Below are 20,842 nucleotides of genomic sequence, written 5' to 3' on the forward strand. Positions count from 1 at the left end.
AGATCACCATAACACAAAGTCAAAGATAATCATGTAACTATGTTCAAATATATGACATTTGTGTTATCAAAAAAAAGAATTAAATGATGTCCCTATTATATTATTTTATAAGAAGACTCAGTATTGAAGTGCAAAAAAATACATATATCTCTTTGCATTGACTATATCAATACTGTTTGCTAAAAGCAGAATGAACTGCAAAAATCACATTTTTACAAGTATTTGCTACACAGCAAAAAGCAGTTCAGCTACTTTTAAGTTCATTCTGATTGAACTTTTAGAAGAATGCTATTTACAGCAATGCTGTTTGAAGTCTTGTGACAATAAAAAAAAGAAAGTGCATTAAAAAAAACAAACCCAAAAAACAAAAACGGCCCTTTCAAAAAGAAGATCTCTGCATGTACAAAGTGAAAGACAGAATATTGTGTCATCAAAAGATACGAATGATTTAATTCCTTGCTACAAAATGCATAATGCTTATTTTAGAATGATGGACCTCAGGCAAAGGGATATTTGCAGATTCTTTTACAAGAATTCAATGTACATTCTTTCCACACAGCTTTTTTCCACCACCTTCTCGCGTACAATACATGCAGCATATGTACACAAAAGAGAATCAATCAGCTGATTTGATGATGAAATAAAAGGAGATTGCCTCCAGTTGGTTTGGCCAGTTGAAGTTTTTACATTTTTCATCTAAGCCCTGCATCTGTTTGTGAAATATGGTAGCAGCCACGCTCTGTGCAGCAGCACATTTATGGTAACCCAAACCATCGCTTTTCACCCAGCTGAAAATAAGCTGAATAGGTCAGACATTACCAACACATTAGTTGGACTGTGTGAATTACTAGACCATCTATTCTTTTAATTACTTTCCTACATCGGCTCCAGCCTCTTCAACCTTACAGTCACTGTCACCATTTGAAATTATATAACCATGTGCTGGAAATCTCCACTCCCCAAAATGGAGGAGCAGAGCCCCAGCTGCACGTGAGCCAACTGTAGATGAAGCAGTGGCTCAGCAGTGAGCCATGAGGTGTTTCTGGGGCCGGGCTTCACTGCTCTGTGTGAGGGGAGGGAGAATTAAAGCTACCGTTGTCGATGCCTCTCCTGCGGTCCAGGTACTGAACTCCTTCCAGCAAAGAGGCCATAAATCAGGCCGGCTTCAGGCCTCCCTTGAAGGAGGTTTTCATAGGCTCTGCTCTGGGCTTTCACTGGGTCAAGTACATTAACCTGGCAACCCTCCATGTCCCAATCTCCCAGTGTGAAGGGGGAATAAAACTGTCCTGACTTTGCATCTGCTCTCTCACCCTGTGTCCGGTCCTCAGCCAAATGTAAGGGACAATAAAGCTATGGACAGTGTAATATGACACATTATGCAATGAGTAGTTTGAGCCAAGTCTTTTTATTGGTGGCAGACACATTCCAAATATGCTGCTGAAGCTCCATAAACTATAGGCTGCAGCACCGTTACACAGTTAGATGGTACCCGCTGCATGGAAATGCATGTTAATTATGATGGAGGAAAAAGAGGAAACGTGGCAAAGGCAGTGGGGTATATGGTTGAAATCTATTTCATATATGAAAATAATATAATTTGTGTTCAGTGCAATGAACTGTGGCCCACCATATTATATTATAATAAGACAAACTCACAGAAACAGTAACATATGACATACACTACACTACCACAAGTATTCACTCCCCTAGCCAAGTTACATCCGTGGCCACAGGTGTATAAACTCAAACACTTAGGCATGCAGACAGCTGCTGTGAAAGAATGGATCACTCTCAGGAGGTCAGTGAACTCTAGCATGGTACCTTGATAAGATGCCACCTATGCAAGGAGTACAGCGAGTCGTTCCTCACTACTGAATATTCCACAGTTAACTGGTAATGGTATTATAACAAAGTTATGAAAGTGATTGGCAACAACAGCCATTCAGCCATGAAGTGGTAGACCACCTGCTCAGGTGCATAATGTTCAGATGTTGCCAGCTTTTTGCGGAATCAAATGCTACAGACCTTCAAACTTCATGTGGCCTTCAGATTAGCTCAAGAATAATGCATAGAAAGCTCCATAGAATAGCCTAGCAGCTGCATCCAAGCCTTATATCACCAAGCACAATGGAAAGTATCAAATGCAGTCATGTAAAGAATGCCACCACCATACTCGGAGTGATGAAGCACGTTTCTCCGTCTGGTGATCAGATGGATGATTCTGACTTTGGCAGTTGCCAGGACCGCACTGTGCCAAATGTAAATTTTGTTGAGGAGGGTTATTGTGTGGGGTTGCTTTTCGGGAGTTGTGGTCAGCCTCTTAGTTCTAGTCAAAGGAACTTAATATTTCAGCATACCACGACATTTTGGACAACATACGCAGTCAACTTTGTCGGACCAGTTTGGGGATGGTTCCTTTCTGTTCCAACATGACTTTGCACCAGTGCACAGCGCAAGGTGGATAAAGACATGGATGAGCAAGTTTAGTGTGGCAGAACCTGACTGGCTTGAACAGAGTCTTCATCTCAACCCAACAGAACACCTTTGGGATGAATTAGAGCAGAGAGCCAGTCCTCCTCATCTGTCAGCATCTGACCTCATGAATGTGCTTCTGGAATATCCATCCATCCATTTGCTTCCGCTTCTCCTTTTCAGGGTCACGGGGGGCGCTGGAGCCTTTCCCAGCTGTCATAGGGCGAGAGGCGGGGTACACCCTGGACAGGTCGCCAGTCTGTCGCAGGGCCAACACACAGGGACAGACAACCATTCGCGCTCACATTCACACTTAATGGCAATTTGGATTTTCCAATTAACCTATCCCCACAAGCTGCATGTCTTTGGACGGTGGGAGGAAGCCGGAGTACCCGGAGGGAACCCACACAAACACGGGGAGAACCCCGGCCTGATGTTGGAATTGAACTCAGGACCTTTTTGCTGTGTGGCAACAGTGCTAACCACCGTGCCACCGTGCTGCCTGCTTTTGGAATAATGGTCAAGAATTCCCATAAACACTCCTAAACCTTGTGAAAATCCTTCCCAGAAGAGTTGAAGCTGTTATAGCTTCAAGGGATTGTTTGGCCTATATTAAACCCTATGGATTAAAAATGCAATGTCATTCTGTTCATATGCATGTGTAGGCAGATGAGCGAATACTTTTGGCAATGTGTATGTATGTATTTGTAGAGGATATATAAGCAAGCAGTTGTGTATTTGCACATCCAGCACACTTGGAGGAACAAAAGAATTCATTTGGACTAATTTTCCTGACAAATGTGAGTCCAGAGTGCAATATTTGTGATTCACTTTTGGTGTCCATCAACTTTAGAAAATATGTATATTTTTATCTACTCAGTGCACTACTCAATTCACTAGTGAGCTTCACCACTGGGTTGCAGCTGGTTTAAAGTTTTCTTACTGCTTGCTCCAGCTGGAAACAATGCTAATGAGATCCTTGAGGCCTGAGTTGTAAGTCTGAGGTCTATGGTGAAATCGCAGACTGCACACACAAGCATTCTGAAAAACAAAGAAAAAACAAAGAAAAAAAAAACAGCTTTCACACCGGCATCAGTTGAGATGCACAAGGACCGATCTTGAAGGGAAGATTAGCCAAATTTAAATCAGGCAGGGCTTGTGATTGTGCTGAATGGAGACCCATCATCTATGCTCCTAAATGACGCTTTTGAGATTGCATTGGAATATGAAATCCCTGTTTCAGCTCCACACAGACTCTTTACCAAAGCCTGCTCAAATATGATAAGACTACAAGCAGACGAGCGGACCTGAAAGCAGAAAGCTTTTGGGTCAAAAGAAGTCTCGATACAAATGCATATTATGCAAATTCATATGCAGATATCTGTTTATAGAGATAAACTGGATGGTTACTGTATAAACTGGAAATTAATGAAGTATTCCTCTGACTCTAACAGCATGATATCAGTGTTTTCGAATATTCACTGAGTCATGACTGTAAACACTTTTGACTCAAATTTCATCAATTGGACTCAAAGGATTTGGGGTTCAAAGACGTGATACCCACCACTATGTTCTTCCTTGGCTCATACATCATACATCACATGCACTCTTAATCACATATTCTGTCTTATTATCTTGCCAGCAGAGAAAGAACTAAAGCACACAGTGTATTGCTATATTTATGCATGTGTGTATGTGTTAGTAAGCTAAAGTGAGAATGTGACAGATTCAACGTGCCCACTGCACACGGTGCCTTTGGACAGCCTCTATTCTATTCTGCCCATTTAACACAGTCCCAACGCTTCACAGCTTGGATACTGTCAGTCAGCTGGAGTGATACTACACAAGTAAAGTGTTACTAAACAGAGATGTGTTTTAGTACTAGGGAGAGCCTGGAGGGAGGTGTGGAGGAGGAGGAGGTGTTGGAGTTTGTTAATGTGAGCACTGTTGAAAGAAAAGCCCTCTAACCCTCTCCTGTGTGTGACAGACACCACAAAAGCTCTGGCATCATATCTTAAATATGGGCTTGTTCTCACTCTAGTTTAATCTGGAATTTCTGCATTCTTGCTCCGAAAAGCACTCTCTGATGAATGAATGTCTGTCTACTTGGCTTTGTTCAGTTTATTGGGATTATCATAGCTGTGTTATCGATGTAAACACAACATCTCTAAACTATCGTTTAATCCCGATGATGCTCTACCATCCTTATTGGAAAAGCAGTTCCAACCAATTTTCTGCTGCATTTCAATGTTGGGGAGGAAGCAAAGTAAGCAGTGATGCACAGGCCTGTGTCTCCCTGGTTATCTCCTCCAGCTCTTCTTGGGGGAATATGAGGGTGATCCCTAGCCAGCTGCAATGCATAATTTCTCCAGCATTTCCTGGGTCTTCCCTGGTGTTTCCTCACAGTTGCATGTGCCCAGTTGGATATGCCTCTTGGGTACCACTTGGGCATCCCAGTGAGGTGCTGAACCACCTCAGCTCTTTTCGATGCAGAGGAACCGCAGCTCCTTTCTGACCTTCTAATGAATGGTCTCTCCTGGTCTTATCACGGTCTCTGCCTTTGCCTGTAACTGTATCCCAGATTTCTGCTACGCTTCCTGCGAGTGGTGAGCCTACAGCAGGTTGGACCCATGTGGCTTATTATGTGCAGAGTCCTTTCCCAGCCCTTGCTTCGGGGTAGTGCCAAAACATTCATTCACCAGGCAATGTTGATATGTGCCAAGATGTTGTCTTCATAGGACTATTTTGAATTACACTTAGTCTGACCCCTCACCCAGGACCAATTTACCTTGTGGGCCAAGGTGCCCCTGACAACATAGTTACTGGGCCTCTCATAAAGTCCTATGCTCATTTTTGATCCCTGATGAAGTGATGGAGAACCTAAAACCAGCCCTGAGATAAATGCCAAAAACAAGACCCCTGGTAGATCCCTGGTAGCTTAAATAATCAAAAATCAAAATACAGGTTTAAAAATCCAATCCTTAACTATACACCACAAAGAGAAATTCAAATGAATTTGAATTGATTCTTTTTGTCTCTAATTCCATTTTGTGGAAAAACTACAAAATGCACACCAGTATCTGGGAATTGTTTTTTTCATTTCACTCGAAACCACAACATCTCAGTCTCCTGCCTCTATGGCGATTTCCAATTTTTCCTTCAAACGTCAATACTGCAGTGCCAGACAACAGCAAGTGATGCTGCTGTTTGGAGCCCCAGATGCTGTCATCACTGTCTGACTGCAGAAGGACCCACCCTGTCTCCATCCCAGGTGTCACAGATGGATGTAAACTGCGAAAGCCTCTGCGCCTTCGTATAGTTTAATAAATTCAGTTCAGTCTCCGTAAGAACAGAGACCCCACCCACAGAAAAAAACACAACGAAAATAAAAATCTTACTGTGAATATACCAGATAACTGTGTTATAAAACAATCTTTTTTGAAAATGTGACATTTGAGATATTTCTTAGTTCCTTTATATGAAAATAGATGGAAAGCTATTACAATAATACCACATTAATGCCAAGGATATGATAAAATGAGTGATGCTCTACAAGAACAACAGATGATGAATTGCTGTGCTGAAACAATACGCCAGTCAAGCTCCCTCCTGCTTTAATAACAGCATTCACAGCAGATGAAACTAAGATGAGCAGACAGATGCCACCGTACAAAACCACAAGAGCCACAGGGTCCACTTTTTTATTTTTTTGCCCTCATCTCCATGCCGAATAAAAAGAACAAAGCTGGTAAAAGTACTCCTTAGAAATCCATTAGACGCATATATCTCTGCTGTAGCTGTCTAAAACACAGCTACACATACACACATTTGTGTATATGTTTTTATATCCTCTTAGTCAGACAGGCTGCAATACTTGATGCCAGCCTAAAGCATCTGACTCACACCACAGTCAGCTCAGGATCTGTGACAGAAGAGTCAAAAACAAGCATGAAGGTAAAAGGGCGGGAAATAAGGAGATTACATAAGCGTCTGCCTGAATGTCCAGATGATGAAGAAGTGAAATTAATGGCTGCAATTTTAGAAATCGAGGCAAGACGTGCAGGGAGGGATTAAAGCCCAAATGCATACTTAAACAAAATCAAGGTGGAGATTTTCTTCATACCTGTGGTGCACTATGTACGTGATGATGGAGGCGAAGAGGCAGAGCAACATGACCGCCGTGCAGGCATACACGACCGGGTGCAAAAACTCCCCAGGGTATGGGGGGAAAGACAGCACCTTCTTCAGATCCTGAGGCAGAAAAAAAGGAGAGACAGAGGAAAATAATGGGGATCAGACAAAAAGTCATCATAAACACAGTATCCAAAAAGAAAAAAAGAAACTATGAAGAACAAGAGCCAGGCCTGCACAGTCACAGCATGATGAGCTCTCTATATGCATAAGCATAGTATGCTGCGCTGACAAGATATGCAGCCAAAATATAAATGAATGTCAAGGAAATGTCTTTGAGTTAGAATGCGGTCCAAATCAGCATAAAAGAGTAACAACCCTGTCGAGGGAACATTCTTCCTCCTGCATTTACATTTTGCATTTCAGACATTTAGCTGTCACTTAGCCGGAGCAACTGAATGCAACAATAGCATAAGCTTCCTTGTCTGCCAACATAAAAAGAAAACCCAAACAAAAATGGATAGGAGCCAGGCAAACAGAAAAAAAAGGAAAGAGGGAAAAAAGAAGTCATTTTTTGTGTTTCTAAAAGACGGTAATGCTATCACACATTCATTAAGCCCTTATCAACATCACAGTCGATTTGCTCGGAAATTTATTTACATATGTTTTACAATCTGCAAGACAAACTTCTTCCGTATTTGCGGCACACATGGTGACAAAAAATTCCCAGACTTCAGACGCATTTTTAATGCTTCCATTTTATCGCTGCATGTGAACGGTTCGGATCTGCTGTGCACAGATAAAAGAGACAGCTTTAAAGTCGGCCCACTCGACTCTCGTGCGCTGGACTGCCCTCGCTTTGTGCCACGGGCAGGTGTGGAGCCAGCGGTGGCGTCATGATTTAGGCTCCATCATCTTGACGTTGCTAAATAAAGCACACCTTATCTCCATAACCCGCCGGCTCAATGTGAGGTTGTGTCTGCGAGAGTGATCCACAGACACGCTGTCTGACTGCATCATTGTCTCTATGAGTAGCCAAGTGGGATATTCCCTCTCTCTCTCCCTGGTTGTCTAGACGCAGATGAGCCTGTTGGGGCCTCTGTGGGGTCTCGACCAGCAAGAAGCATTTTTTAAACACAGCTGTAATGCAGTGGCCAGAGTTAAAATGAAAGGTTTGCAGAACAGGACGTTAGAGAGATGTAAAACAGGAGAAGATGCGATAGACGCGGCTCAATCGATCAATCTAATAAAGCTTTTCATGTGTGTTTAAGGAGGCAAAGGGAAAGACTGGAAGTCATCTGTTCAAGCTTCAAATTGCAATGTAACCTTTAAATGTGTTTTCTTTTCAGCTACAAGGTGCCACTGCGCCTATAAAAAACAACAACAAAATGAATTCTCTTCAAGGCAGTCACTGATCTGCAAACAATGCTTCCAGCATTTCAGCTATGTTGGATCTCTCTCGGTCTTCTCCTGACCACCTGCATATTAGTTATATTCCAAAACAGAAATCTTTTAGCTTGAATTATTATATCTTAGGGAAGATGATGAAGTAACACCTGTATCTGGTGGATGGGAAGGCAGTGAGCAGCAATGATGTGCGATTTTATATTACAGTAGAAATTAGCATTGATAGTCTGACCATGGGGAATGTATTGATGGCGCACAACACCACATGCCAAAGTAAATAAGCAGCATACTCTTGGTGGCATCGGTTTGGACATTGCAAGCTTTTCCACTGATGATTTCTATGTGTGCTGTGGTCCAAGCAACCAATGATCATAGTCAGCATGACAGTTTGGTCAGCCTGACACAGAATCTGATGTTTGAGATCCATGGTGAAATCATCAAATGTGGCCCTGGCAATGATCACTATGACTACCAGGGAGACATCCGTGCACCCACAGAAGGACTGCTAGAGGTGATGCATCTCAGCACGATGCAACAACTTTGACACACCAGACTATTTGTTACACGTAACGATCTGAGAAATCTTCCACGTAAACTGTTTGGAAAAACGTCATGCCTTCAAAACATTAGATAACGGGTGATGACAGGGTGAGCCATCTTCCTGTTATTGTTACAGTCATATTAAAGACCCACAAGACATGGAACATAAGAGGAGAAAGCGGCGCAGCGTTGCAGAATTTAACTTATTACACCATCAGTGTAGCAACCATTCAAATGTTGTAAGATAATTCTCGGTGTCTTTCTAACGAAGACCGTGAACAAAAGTTTAATAAAACTTTCCAATCACTTTCCAAAAATACTTGGCAGGTGGTTGAATAAACCATCTATTGGTACAGCTATAACCTTTTTGGGCAGTAGCTCCACATAGCTTTATTGGCAATGGCTAAAAGAAGCGGTGGGTGATCATTTTAATCTGCTAAATGGACATCATCTCTCTGTAATCAAGGACTATATTTAGTTTGAAAATCACAAAGAACATTATCATGGTGAATTATACCACAATTATGCCAGAAAAGATGTCAGCATGCCCTTGGACTCAGGGAGACACCTGAGTTAAAATAGAAATAGAAATAGAAATCTCTTCAGCTGACAGATGTCTCACTATGTTAACTAGCTAGGAGCTAACTTGCTCCATCTGGTGCTATGCATGTAGTGGGTTTATGGGAGGTTTTCACTAAAAGCAGTTGCCTGCCTCTATAGACTCCACTATAGAGCTGTAGCTTAACTGTAACTTGAAAGTCAGGTGATGACTCTCTGCAGGTTTATGAGCGACAATGACAAAAAACATGACATTTTTAAAGAACTGTTTGTTCCCAACTCTGAAAAGCAGTGGAAGACACAACAGTGTGACAACTGATCTGACTTTGACATATATGGCTTTGGAGCTTGGAGCTTGGACAGTAATGACAAGATGCAGGCATGGAAGGAGAGCTGGAGGAAAGTCTGCCATCAGACCTGAGCAAAGACATACAGAGCAAAGAAAGAACAGAGAGGAAGTGGCCTTTATGGGTGAAAATACAACACGAAGAACGCTTTCCAATTTGTTCACATAATTTGGTAGTTACGGATTTTCATGGAATTATTAAGTTTGAATGACGTCTTTAAGTGATGTCATGGAAGGACAAAACTGGTGTTAATTACAGCTCAATGAATTGATGGTGCTGAAAAGAATCATGGCCCGAAGCATCCGAAATCCTCCTGAAATGGAGCCGCCAATTCAGTAAGCTGATTTATGTACTTAAAAAGCAAACAGCGCTTCATATGAGTTTAGATCATGAAAATGAACCCCATGCAAACATCATTTCAACTTAAAAGAAAATTTAAAAAAAACAAAACATTTCTCTTTGAAATCAGTCTGCATTTGGGAAAAACTGGAAAAAAACCTGCCCACACACACGTGATGCTAATCATCACATGTCACAGTAAGGGCAGCTCCTGTTAAAAGGCTTTAGGTGGAAGTCAAACAATCTCATGGGAGCCATCATCATCATCATCATTTGGCTTATACTATTGGCTCATGTCAGTCTCTTACCTCCTGAGTCTTTAACCATTTCTCAAACCACTAAATAAACAGCTGCTGAGCTGTTTCCCCCTACAAAATTCACAAGATGATATGCATGTTGCCATTACGTATTTGAGTAACACACTGATCATACAGTACCTTATTCTAGTACTCTTTTTATCTCTCGAAAGCCAGGCCTATCATATTTGTTATAGAACAAAATGACTGGATGTGGATCTGAAGTTAGTGATGCTCTCTATGCAGCTACACTTAGCAAAACCTGGAACATATTCACTTCTTTATTGATACATAGCGAGGTGCCAAAACTTATCATAACAGATACGAGGAGGTTGTTGAATGCCGTTTTTATGGGAGAATGAGTTAAACATAAAAACAGGTGATGTGTGTAACAATGATTGTGTCTATTACAATGAAATGTTCTGCTGGAGAACCTTGTGTTCTGGTATTCATTCATTGTGTATGTCTCACAGGACCTAATCTAAAGTCCCCCCCCCCCCCCCCCGAGACTCTAATGGCAATTCCACTTTTCAGTGAAGAAATATCCCCACTGACCACAAGACATGTCCATGTCCAGGAACAGTAAAAAAACACAGAAAAAGCTCAAAGTGTTAAGCTTCAACATCCCACTTTCTTTGCATAATAACAATCTTGATACAGCAAGGTTCCATCATGGTTGACTTCCCAGTTGATCTGCTGCCAACATCTTGGACCCAGATGGACATATTCAATTCAATTATATTAGTATATCGCCAAATCACAAAGACAGTCACCTCAAAGCACTTTAAAATGTATGAAAAGACCCAAAATAATACAAAGAAAACCCCAATAATCAAAGGTCCCTTTTTAGAGCAAGCACTTGGTGACAGCAGAAAGGAAAGACCCCCTTCAAACAGGATGAAATCCCAGCAGACCCTGTCTGTAGGGAAATAGGATAGGACATAACATATAACCCTTATAGAATACAACCAGTGTACCTCCACGTGTATCTGATATGAAGTGATCAGTGTAAATAAACACAGAGGTCTAATAGCTAAAAAACATCAACTGACTTGCAACTTAACATTACCTTTAGTGTATTTTCAAATTATTTACAGCATGCCATTATAAAGAGTCTCACCATCTTTTCAAGCTTTTGCCATTGTGGCACATTTGTCCATTAACACCACGTCAATAATCAAGCAATTTTAGAACCTGCTTAATTTGCTCATTTCTTCCAGCAGCATACGTGAAGATACTTGAAACACATTTAGAAACAGTATTAGTTATGCAAATTGGATATTGATTATTAGCCTCAAAGCCCTGCTAACAGCAGAATGTACCTTTCCCAGCAGCCAGCTAAACTAAGACAGACTAACATCGCCAAGCTGCGCTGTTGACAGAGGAGCTTAAGATCAGGTGCTTCCAAAGCTGAACAAAGGTCTACACAGCTTAACCAGCAGACATAGCATTTGCACACAAGGCATCTTAAGTCAGATTCCTAATACGTAGAAGGCATTTAGTTTTGGTGATGACTGCCAAGAGAGCAATCATATTGTTAATACATTAACGAGAGCAGAAACAACAATGTAGTTAGATGATATACAGTAAATTAATCTGCAGCAATTCTGATCCTTCATTAATCACAATCAAAAACACCAAAATAAAAATGTTTCTAAGACTGCCAAAGTAAGCAGACTTACTGTGCCATGTGGAAATGGGTGTTTGTATTTTCAGATATTCAATGGATCAAATGCTTAAACGAGATATTCGAAGAATGCTGAAATATTACTATGAAAATGTTCAATAATCTCCAGCCCTACAGGAAAAATCAGACACTAGCAACATCATTTCTCAGAGAATTTTCCAAAATTAATTACAAATCAATTACAACCATCACAAACATCTGTCCTGTGATGCGACAGTGCAAGAGTTAATGTTTGGTTACAGTCGGGAATAGAAAAAGTAAACAAGCAAGCATTATGCAAAAGAGCTGGCGGCTCACAGACAAGCTAAAGAAGGACAACGGTTGCCTAAAGGAGAAGGAGGCAGCTGGCAGAAGGAAATAGCCTGACTGAAAGTGAAGTAACAGCCCTTCTTCAACAACTACAACAGAGGTACCCTTGAGCAAGGTGCCAACAGTAGAGGAACTGCCATTTTTATAGGGCAACATAGACTATACAGCGGCGGGGTATGAATGTGAAGAAGGGCAGAGCTGCAACGGAACATGCATGCTCAGCAGAAACCTCCAGTGGACAAATAAAGGTTAAAAAAGACCTTACAGCCCAGAGAGCACGCGGAGACAGAAAATAGAGGGAAAGAAAGGAAGAAGGATGAAGGGAGACGCTCCCTTCAGCAGATGGATCAGCCCAGAGAAAAATGGCGAGGTAGACTACAGGCTGCCCAGAACAAATTGTTCATATGGCTTCTAGGAGCAGTGTTTATGCTCCTGGGGTGGTGTGGGGGCAAACTGCAGAAGCAATTCAGAAGAGATGACTTCAGTGGGGTGAATGCACAATATGCAGTGCTGAGCATTGACTCAAGGGCTATAAAGTTTTTCACCTCTTCTTTTCATATTTTTCTGTCACTTGGTATTTTCTCATTTATTAGTAACACCGTAAAGAGAATTTTCTATCGTCCTTGCCTCCCAAAGTCTACTACTCCTGAGTTTTACATGCTCTATATTTACGTTATGTATAGATCTTCCTGTCCCGTGCAACAGATGCAGGCTGTGAAGTTGCAATTCCCTTGTTGACCTGGCTGTCATGATGACTGATAGGCTATTGGTGTAGCTCGCAGCGTGCTCTAAACAGCGCTTCCCTATTGTACCATTGCATGCAGAAGCCAATAGCGGGATGTCATCTAGGGACAGCAGCAGCGAGCTTCAAATGTGATTCTTCAACTCCAGTTATTATCATTATTGCTATCATATTACATCACAGCACTGTGGCCACTTTATTACTGTGTCTGTACAGCAGGGCAATGTGACCAGCCCCTCCCTCCCCTGACAGTGCAATTCATTACAGCCAGGCAACTATATTACCATACAGGGCAGCTTAGTTTAGCCTATGCTGGATTAGCAGTGGCATGTTACATCTAAACATGCCTCCATTGTCCCCTAGCCTCTGCAGCTAAAGAGGCCCCTGATCCCCTGTTTATGTTGTAGTTACAACTTTAATCCAGGATCCTCCATCCCTGTGCCAAAATCAGATTACCAGACTCAATTAAACTTGATCCGTAATCTCGATCCAGCACAGCGCAATGCAAGGTTATCAGGCCCAGAAAATATAACTAGGACAAGTACACTGCTGATGTGCGAGACCTTATAAGCTCGGTGTCGTGTTTCATCCCGGGGATTGGGAATAATGCTGAACAACACAACGTGCACTATTATTATTTATTATATCCTCTATTTAACAGCTGAAGGCTGCTGAGAAATTTTTAAGGTCTTTTATTTCTTTTGTTTTTTAAATATCGCCCAGCCAAGGGCGGCAAACGTTGTCAAAAAACATAAACACAAACAATACAAATGGACAAATACAGCTGTGGAGCTCCACAGCCGGCTCACACGCAGGAAAATATCAGTTATTTAAGGATCAGAGCAGTTACACAACCAAGAAGGCTGTTTTCTTCATCCTTTAAAACTGACTTTAATTATGCCACAGTAACCAGCTCCTGCAGATTATGCCAAGAGGAAGGGGGTTGCTTTTTTTTTTGGTCAGTTGTGATCTAACTCGCGGGAAAACAGTAGTAAAGTATTTTAAGAGCACAGGCCATGTGGATTTTAAGTTTTCCAGCATGTATGAACAAGGAACCAGCTCGAGGATGGATTTAGAATGTGAAAACCTGTAGACACAAAGAAAAGGCCATTTATAGAGAACAACCAGTAATAGAAAAAAATAAAGTGATAATGATAGTTTCTTTGGGTATATTCATGAAGTCCACATAAGTGTTCGTTCATTAAATGCTATAAAATGGGAAAAATAAGTCAACTTTCCTTGCGGCTGGGGTGAAATAGGGTTTAACCCACAGTCTTTTACAGAGTGGTGTGATTTCTAATTGAGCGACACAGTTTAGCGAGCTTTGTATGTTTTGTATGTAAAGAGCAGAACCACATTTTGGGAAGCTATATTTGTCTACACATCTGTTTTTTTGTTTGTTTGTTTTACTGTAAAAAAAATTATGTTTCTTTTTTAACTTCATGCCTTTTGGGGATCACACGAGTAACTAATCATGGTAACAGAAATTTGGACCAGTGGCACACAGAATTTCACATATCACTGTACAGCTTTGCCCATTCCCAGCTGTAATCACACTGGTGAATGCAAGAATGCACAAACAATTTGGGAAAGAGGCAAGAGCTGAGAGAAAAAAACAAAATTAAAATCCTCTAGTGAACAGCCCGCGGGCTCGCGGCTCACAGCTCCCATCCAAGCACTGTATTTTATCATCCTTGAGTGGCCGTGCCAATGTTGGAACAGAACCTCAGCGAGTGTGCAAATCAAACCTCTGGCTTGCCCATACATACTGAATAACAGAGAGAGAGGGAGACACACACACACACAGGAGAGCAGGCAGGACAGAATGACCTCCGGACTTGTCAGGAAAACGGTCATGCACCATTAACGCGGGTCATCAGTGTTTCGGCCGGTACCTTGTGGCTGTCACTCAGCACATAGCTTTGAGATACGGTCATGCTCGTAATCGCCACTTCGCCCGGTGAATGTTCAACAGTTTCTAACGAGGCCCACTGCGAGGAACGAGCAATCAAATCACGTGGAATCAAGCACGCATCCATCAAATCAACAAGCATTACGAGCTGATGAGGACGCTTGTTCGGAATAAAAGATGAAGCCCACCGTCGTTTGATGCGCACACATATCAGTGGTGCTGTATTTATCTCCTCGAACATCAAGGGGGCATTGTTTCATTAGCATTAATTTCTCCAGAGCCCGAGATTAGAAGTGTTGTATTTAGCTTTAGGCTATTCAAATTCCTATACAGAACTTATTGTAATCGCTGTTCTGCGCAGATATTCAAAGCATGACTATCGAATAAACGAGCCTTGTGCACTGTTCAACCTTGCAAACAGAGAACAAGCTCATAATTCACCAAATCCCCCCCGCCCCCAAGTGGAACAAAGAAATGTGAATACTCAAAGCCTGCTACAAACAGAATGAATCAATACAGACAAATGTGAAAGCAGGGAGAAGACTGCTTTTTAATATAGGGCAGTTACACTAATCCTTCTCTCTCTGCAGCTTTTATTTATTCAAGCAACAGTTCCTGAGCGTGATGCCTCATTTTGCTCTCATACTGCTAACTTGGCTACTGGTAGCGGCCCAATCTGACCACAAGCTGACTGGTGTTTACCGAGCAGCTCCACTACAACAGTCGGGGATTTAAGACGCGTTGTTCCTAAAGGCTCGTGTGCCAGTTTGTGAGAATGAATCACAGTCTAGAATGCACAGTACACATGACACAAGGTATGAAAATTTGTCGCTCATCAGTCTGCACTCACTCCGCTGCAATGCAACGTTTGGGAGCAGCGGACAGGACAATTTGATATGTGGACAGCAGGAGACGGGGATTAAACCGCCCACCCCTGCGATTAATCAACGACCTCTTTTACCTCCTGCACCGCAGCCACGAGAAAGTAAGTGACGCATTCAAAGTCTGTCAGGCCTTTGCACAAAATATTTCCTTCTCCACAGTTTACACGGTGGTAGATGTGGACGGTTGTGTGATTATTACAAAAAAAACCAATTCACTCTCACAATTAGCACATACTCCACACAGAAAGTCTATTTGCAATCACAGTAGTGTCACCAGCGTGCACGAGGCACTTTAACTTAAAGTAAGACCACAGAAGCATGCAGAAATGTTTGGAGCCCCCAAAAACATAAAAACTTTTTAGCCAGAGCCAGATGAAAATCATCAATGCAATGAACTATTTTTTTATTCAGTTTTGTTAATTAAGGTTTCATTTGCTCAAACATAATAGACCTCCTTGTTCATGAAATGGATGTAATTAGCTGGAAAACACATAGATTTATGCCAAGAGAGGCGCCATTGATACTTCAGTTTTACGGTTTGCAGACTAACTGTAGTTGCACACATAGCCACCCCAACTGTGGTGAAACTGGAACAAGGAAAAACCTTTTTTTGCGTGTTTGTCAGTAAAGAGGAGCAAAGAGGGATAAGAGGGACCTAAGCTTATCACTATATAAACAGCAAACAGCCAGCAATGTCCAACTATCAGGGACTAAGCAGCCAAGGACCTGCAGGCACAGGTGTCATTTCCAAAATGTGGGTTTTATTATATAATTCATTTCACTTTTATCTACATAGCACCAAATAACAACAAAAGTTAACTCAAAACACTTTATATTGTCAGGTAAAGACCCTAAAATAATACAGAGAAAACAAAAGGACCCCCAATGAGCAAGCACTTTGGCGACAGTGGGAAGGAAAAACCTCAGGCAGACCTGAGCTCAACGAAGGGCATCCATCTGCTGCGACCGAAAAATCAAAACAAAAAAGACCCAGAAAAACACAGAAATAATGTAAGAAATACACACTCAGCAAAATAAGCTATTTCTAAGAAAATGTGGGCCCATAAAAGAGGTCAACTAAAAACAAGAACCGTACTCAAAATTAACACTCAACAAAACGTTAAAACATAACAAACTGACCCAACCCAAATGAGAGACAGCTCAGCCACTGACTGAACTCCAAAAGGGAAACCACAGGGACAATAACTAGGTTTAATACAAAAAAATAACCCAAACATTTCCTCCCATGTGATTACAGCAGATGGTTAAGTCCACTCGGTCGGCCTCTGGACTTAAACAAGCTACACCCTGAGCCTCCGTACATACTGCTATATATATTTCTTATATACTTGCTTGTGCTGTATCTATAATATACTAACAAAACATGTCATATTTTCATAATGTATTGAAACAAATTAACCATATTATGTATATAGAAACCAACTGTTTGCTGTGTAGCTTCAGTAACTGCCAACTAAAAATGTGAAAATAGGAGTAGAAGAATAAATATCACCCGACTGTGTGGTCACGGACACAACCATCACACCAACCCGTTTAGCTATTAGATTCCAGCCACAAACCCTGCTCCTGAAATAAACGTGAGAGAATCTGTTCCTTCTGTGAACCGTAATCAATAAAAATAAATCTGAGAGGAATTGCTTTAAAATGTGGAGCAAAGAGGCTACAACGAGACTGCTTTCTCTCTCTGTCTCTCTCTCTCTCTGAATGTGAATGTATGAGCAAGCCTGAAACTCTGCTCCCCATGTCTCTCATCATTTTTAGATGTGTGTGTGTGTGTAAGAGACGGAGACAGAGAGACAGAGAGGGATGGTTGGTAGGTGTTGTCTTGGAGGGGTGACTCATCTTACAATCGTTACACACTACAGAATGCTCAATGGAAGCCTGCTCACATGTGCGTGCACACAGACACACAAGCTTATAGTCACAGGCGAGGACATGAAAGAGTCACATGAGGGCAAAACTAGGCACACAGAAAGAAACACGTCGGCCCCTCGTACGCGCACCCCACTCGTGCTCTGATCTCAGCTCTCTGAGATGGCACGCTGTTCAGCACACTGAGTGGGAGCATACATTACACCGGTCCACACCTCGTTCCTTTGCAGGTTGACGCGTTGAACCAAAGCGTGCCATTTTTTTTCTCTCTCTGTCCTGTAACAATAGATGAGAAGGAGGCCAGGACTCCACAGGTTCTGCACTGTTAACGCTTAAAGACGGCGCGACAGAGGGGGGATGCACACCCAGTCTCTGCAAGCAGCACAATACAAACAGCCTCTCTCTCAACAGAATGTATCGCTCTCTGGCTACACAGGTCTCAGTGCGTAAATAGGCTTAGGTGTGCCTGTGTGGTTCTTATCATGGCAGAGGTGGAGCATTTACAGAGGCCGCCTCGTACGCGGACATCTGTTGCTATCCACCATTTTCATGTGCGCTCTCTCTCACTGTCTCTCTGTCTCCACTACAAACCTCTATCATCCCTTTTTAGTGCTGGCTGACTACATAAAAAGCAACCCTGTAATGTTGGGCTTTTGATGACTCTATTTTCATTGCCATAGAAACCACATTACCACCTCGGGTTCTTCAAATAAAATGCATGTTTGCAGGTAAGGGGTCACGCCACCACCCCCCTTAAACATAAGAGAAAATGAATGGCTTTAGCGTGGTTTTATTTAGTTGCTGCTTTCGGCGTGGTCAGGAAGTGAAACTGACCATTGCTGGTGTGTGTTCTGACTGTGGTGCCATTTAGCCCCCTGGGACAGGGGTACTGAGGGAGAAAACAGATGGGGGATGCTCTTGAGTGAAAGCAGTCAGCTTCGCACACAATAAATGTGCAGAGAATATGTTATGTGATGCATCTAACAGAAAACAGCTTGTAGCAGGGACCACAATGAAGAGCTGCGATAGGAGGGATAAGGAGATGAAGAATGATGGCATTATAGAGACAGAAAGCACGGAGACAGATGGAGAGAGAAGGACACCCAGGTAAATCATTATCCCCTTCAGCCTAGGAAGGGACTGTAAGTCTGGCTGGATTTTTCCCTTAGTTTCTTTCCCATTCCATGCATCCTCCTCGCACAGCAAAGCAATTTTCTTCCATTTCTGATTACAGATAGCTCACGGTGATCTCAACCCGGTTCCATTTTACTATCTGACAGTTGCGCTATCTGTGCCATTTACACTTAAGTTGACACTCCATCTCCTCTGATGGCAATTTACATGTTTGCATCTTGTTTGGGCCATTTGTAAGGCAAAGGCAAAGTGTCAGGACAGTGAATGAAGACAGAATTTCAGCTCCTAGATTAGTTTTCACTTTTGATACCAAAGCATATCGCTCAGCAACTCGAATGGGATTTTGGAAAGGCAGCTGCAGATACACATACTCTCAAACATGCTGTATACTTTTTGCACATATCTTAACCCACTGTGACATGTGCAAACACGTGGCAACGGTACACTGGAGATATACCCTATGGGCAATTTTTTCCCCTTTAGAAAATTAGACCATATTCATGCAAACATTCTTGTATTGCTGCATCACAGAAATACTATACCAGAGCCCCACTATTCTGGTAATGCCTCTGAGAAGTTAAGAGCACCGAGGCCTTATCTGAATGAACGTGGAGAGAGATCTGAGTAAGTGAGACAGAAAAACCGCCTGTCGAAATCACCAATCAAATCTACTGAACATGGCTTGAAAAAACTGCCAGTTTTGCCCAGATCAATAAGAAAAGCTGTGACATTGTCACTTCATTTATAGCTCGATCCAGACTACCAACACGATCAGCGTCACCAGCTCATTCCAGGGGTAGTGCACAACTGTCACGCTACTACACATTACTACCTGAGGAAAACAAAATGTACACTTCACTACATTTTTATTCAGATTAGGCCTGTCACCACACAGATCAATAATTCACTATTTTTTCGTACCACGGCAGTTGTTGCATGCCCTGGCTGCTCCAGTCTTCATGCCAAATATTGTTGGGGAGGATGCATTGGAGTGTCAGTGTGTGTGAATGTTAAATAGAAAGCACTAAAGCTTAGAAAAACAAGGTGCTTGTATGAATGAGTGAAGGAATGTTGCATAAAGCACTTTGAGAGCTCAGGTAGAACAGGATAGTCCTAGATAAGAACCAGTTCATTTAAAATTTCATTTCCCATTTGAGAAGTCAGGTGTATATATAAAAAAACACCCAGCACGCCCCTGCGGGCGGTTTATCCTTCAAGCTCGGGTCCTCTACCAGAGGCCTGGGAGCTTGAGGGTCCTGCGCAGTATCTTAGCTGTTCCCAGGACTGCGCTCTTCTGGACAGAGATCTCCGATGTTGTTCCTGGGATCTGCTGGAGCCACTCGCCTAGCTTGGGAGTCACCGCACCTAGTGCTCCGATTACCACGGGGACCACCGTTACCTTCACCCTCCACATCCTCTCGAGCTTTTCTCTGAGCCCTTGGTATTTCTCCAGCTTCTCGTGTTCCTTCTTCCTGATATTGCTGTCATTCGGAACCGCTACATCGATCACTACGGCCATCTTCTTATATATATATATATATATATATATATATATATATATATATATATATATATATATATATATATATATATATATATATATATGTAAAAACCCAGGATCAACATGCTGCCATTTTGACCATTTTATTGACAGGAGGCATCTAAACAGAGCATACAGAGCTGTGAGAAAAATGAAGCTCAGAGTGGAAATAAACCATTTTTATCACTCAGCGGCCTGCAGGTGTGTTTATTTAAATAACACTGCTTAAAAATGATGTTTGAAGGAGGAGGTCTGGAGCTCTGTGCGCACTGATAAATATACATGTGACTCTACCGTAACTTGTTGTCCACATCTGCTTTTTTTAAACATATGCTGTTTAAAAAAAAAAAAAAGCTCCACCCTCAGTTCATTAAATCCCTGCAGCCATCTGAGGGCACATATGCTGGCAAATCTGCACCCTGTGATTTGAGAAGTGTCATGCCAGTGCGCAGCGCCATTACACACGACAGTGTACTGTTTACCTTTATTAAATCATGTGTAAATAACAGCAGGCTGCTGCAAAGTAATCCTACTCAGTACTGCACACATCTGACTAGTCTGGTATGATTTGGTATTCTGTTGTATTGGCAGAAGACTTCAGATTAGAGCAGCTGAGAGTTCCCCCCCCCCCCCCAACGTGGATGGTATAAC

General features: G+C 42.1%; 1 protein-coding gene across 1 annotated transcript in view; it reads right to left on the minus strand.

Annotated features, from left to right (window-relative positions):
- adgra1b (adhesion G protein-coupled receptor A1b) overlaps window positions 1-20,842 on the minus strand; it is a 196,541-nt gene that overhangs the window by 26,171 nt on the left and 149,528 nt on the right. Inside the window, exon 15 of the mRNA XM_085297564.1 lies at window positions 6,596-6,723. Within this exon, the coding sequence (XP_085153690.1) occupies window positions 6,596-6,723 (128 nt within the window). The remainder of the gene's footprint in view (window positions 1-6,595; window positions 6,724-20,842) is intronic.

The sequence above is a fragment of the Mchenga conophoros genome, linkage group LG13, assembly GCF_057382185.1.
Source record: "Mchenga conophoros isolate Kocher_MC1m ecotype Shallow Benthic linkage group LG13, M_conophoros_male_GT1.1, whole genome shotgun sequence".
NCBI classification, from domain to species: Eukaryota; Metazoa; Chordata; class Actinopteri; order Cichliformes; family Cichlidae; genus Mchenga; species Mchenga conophoros.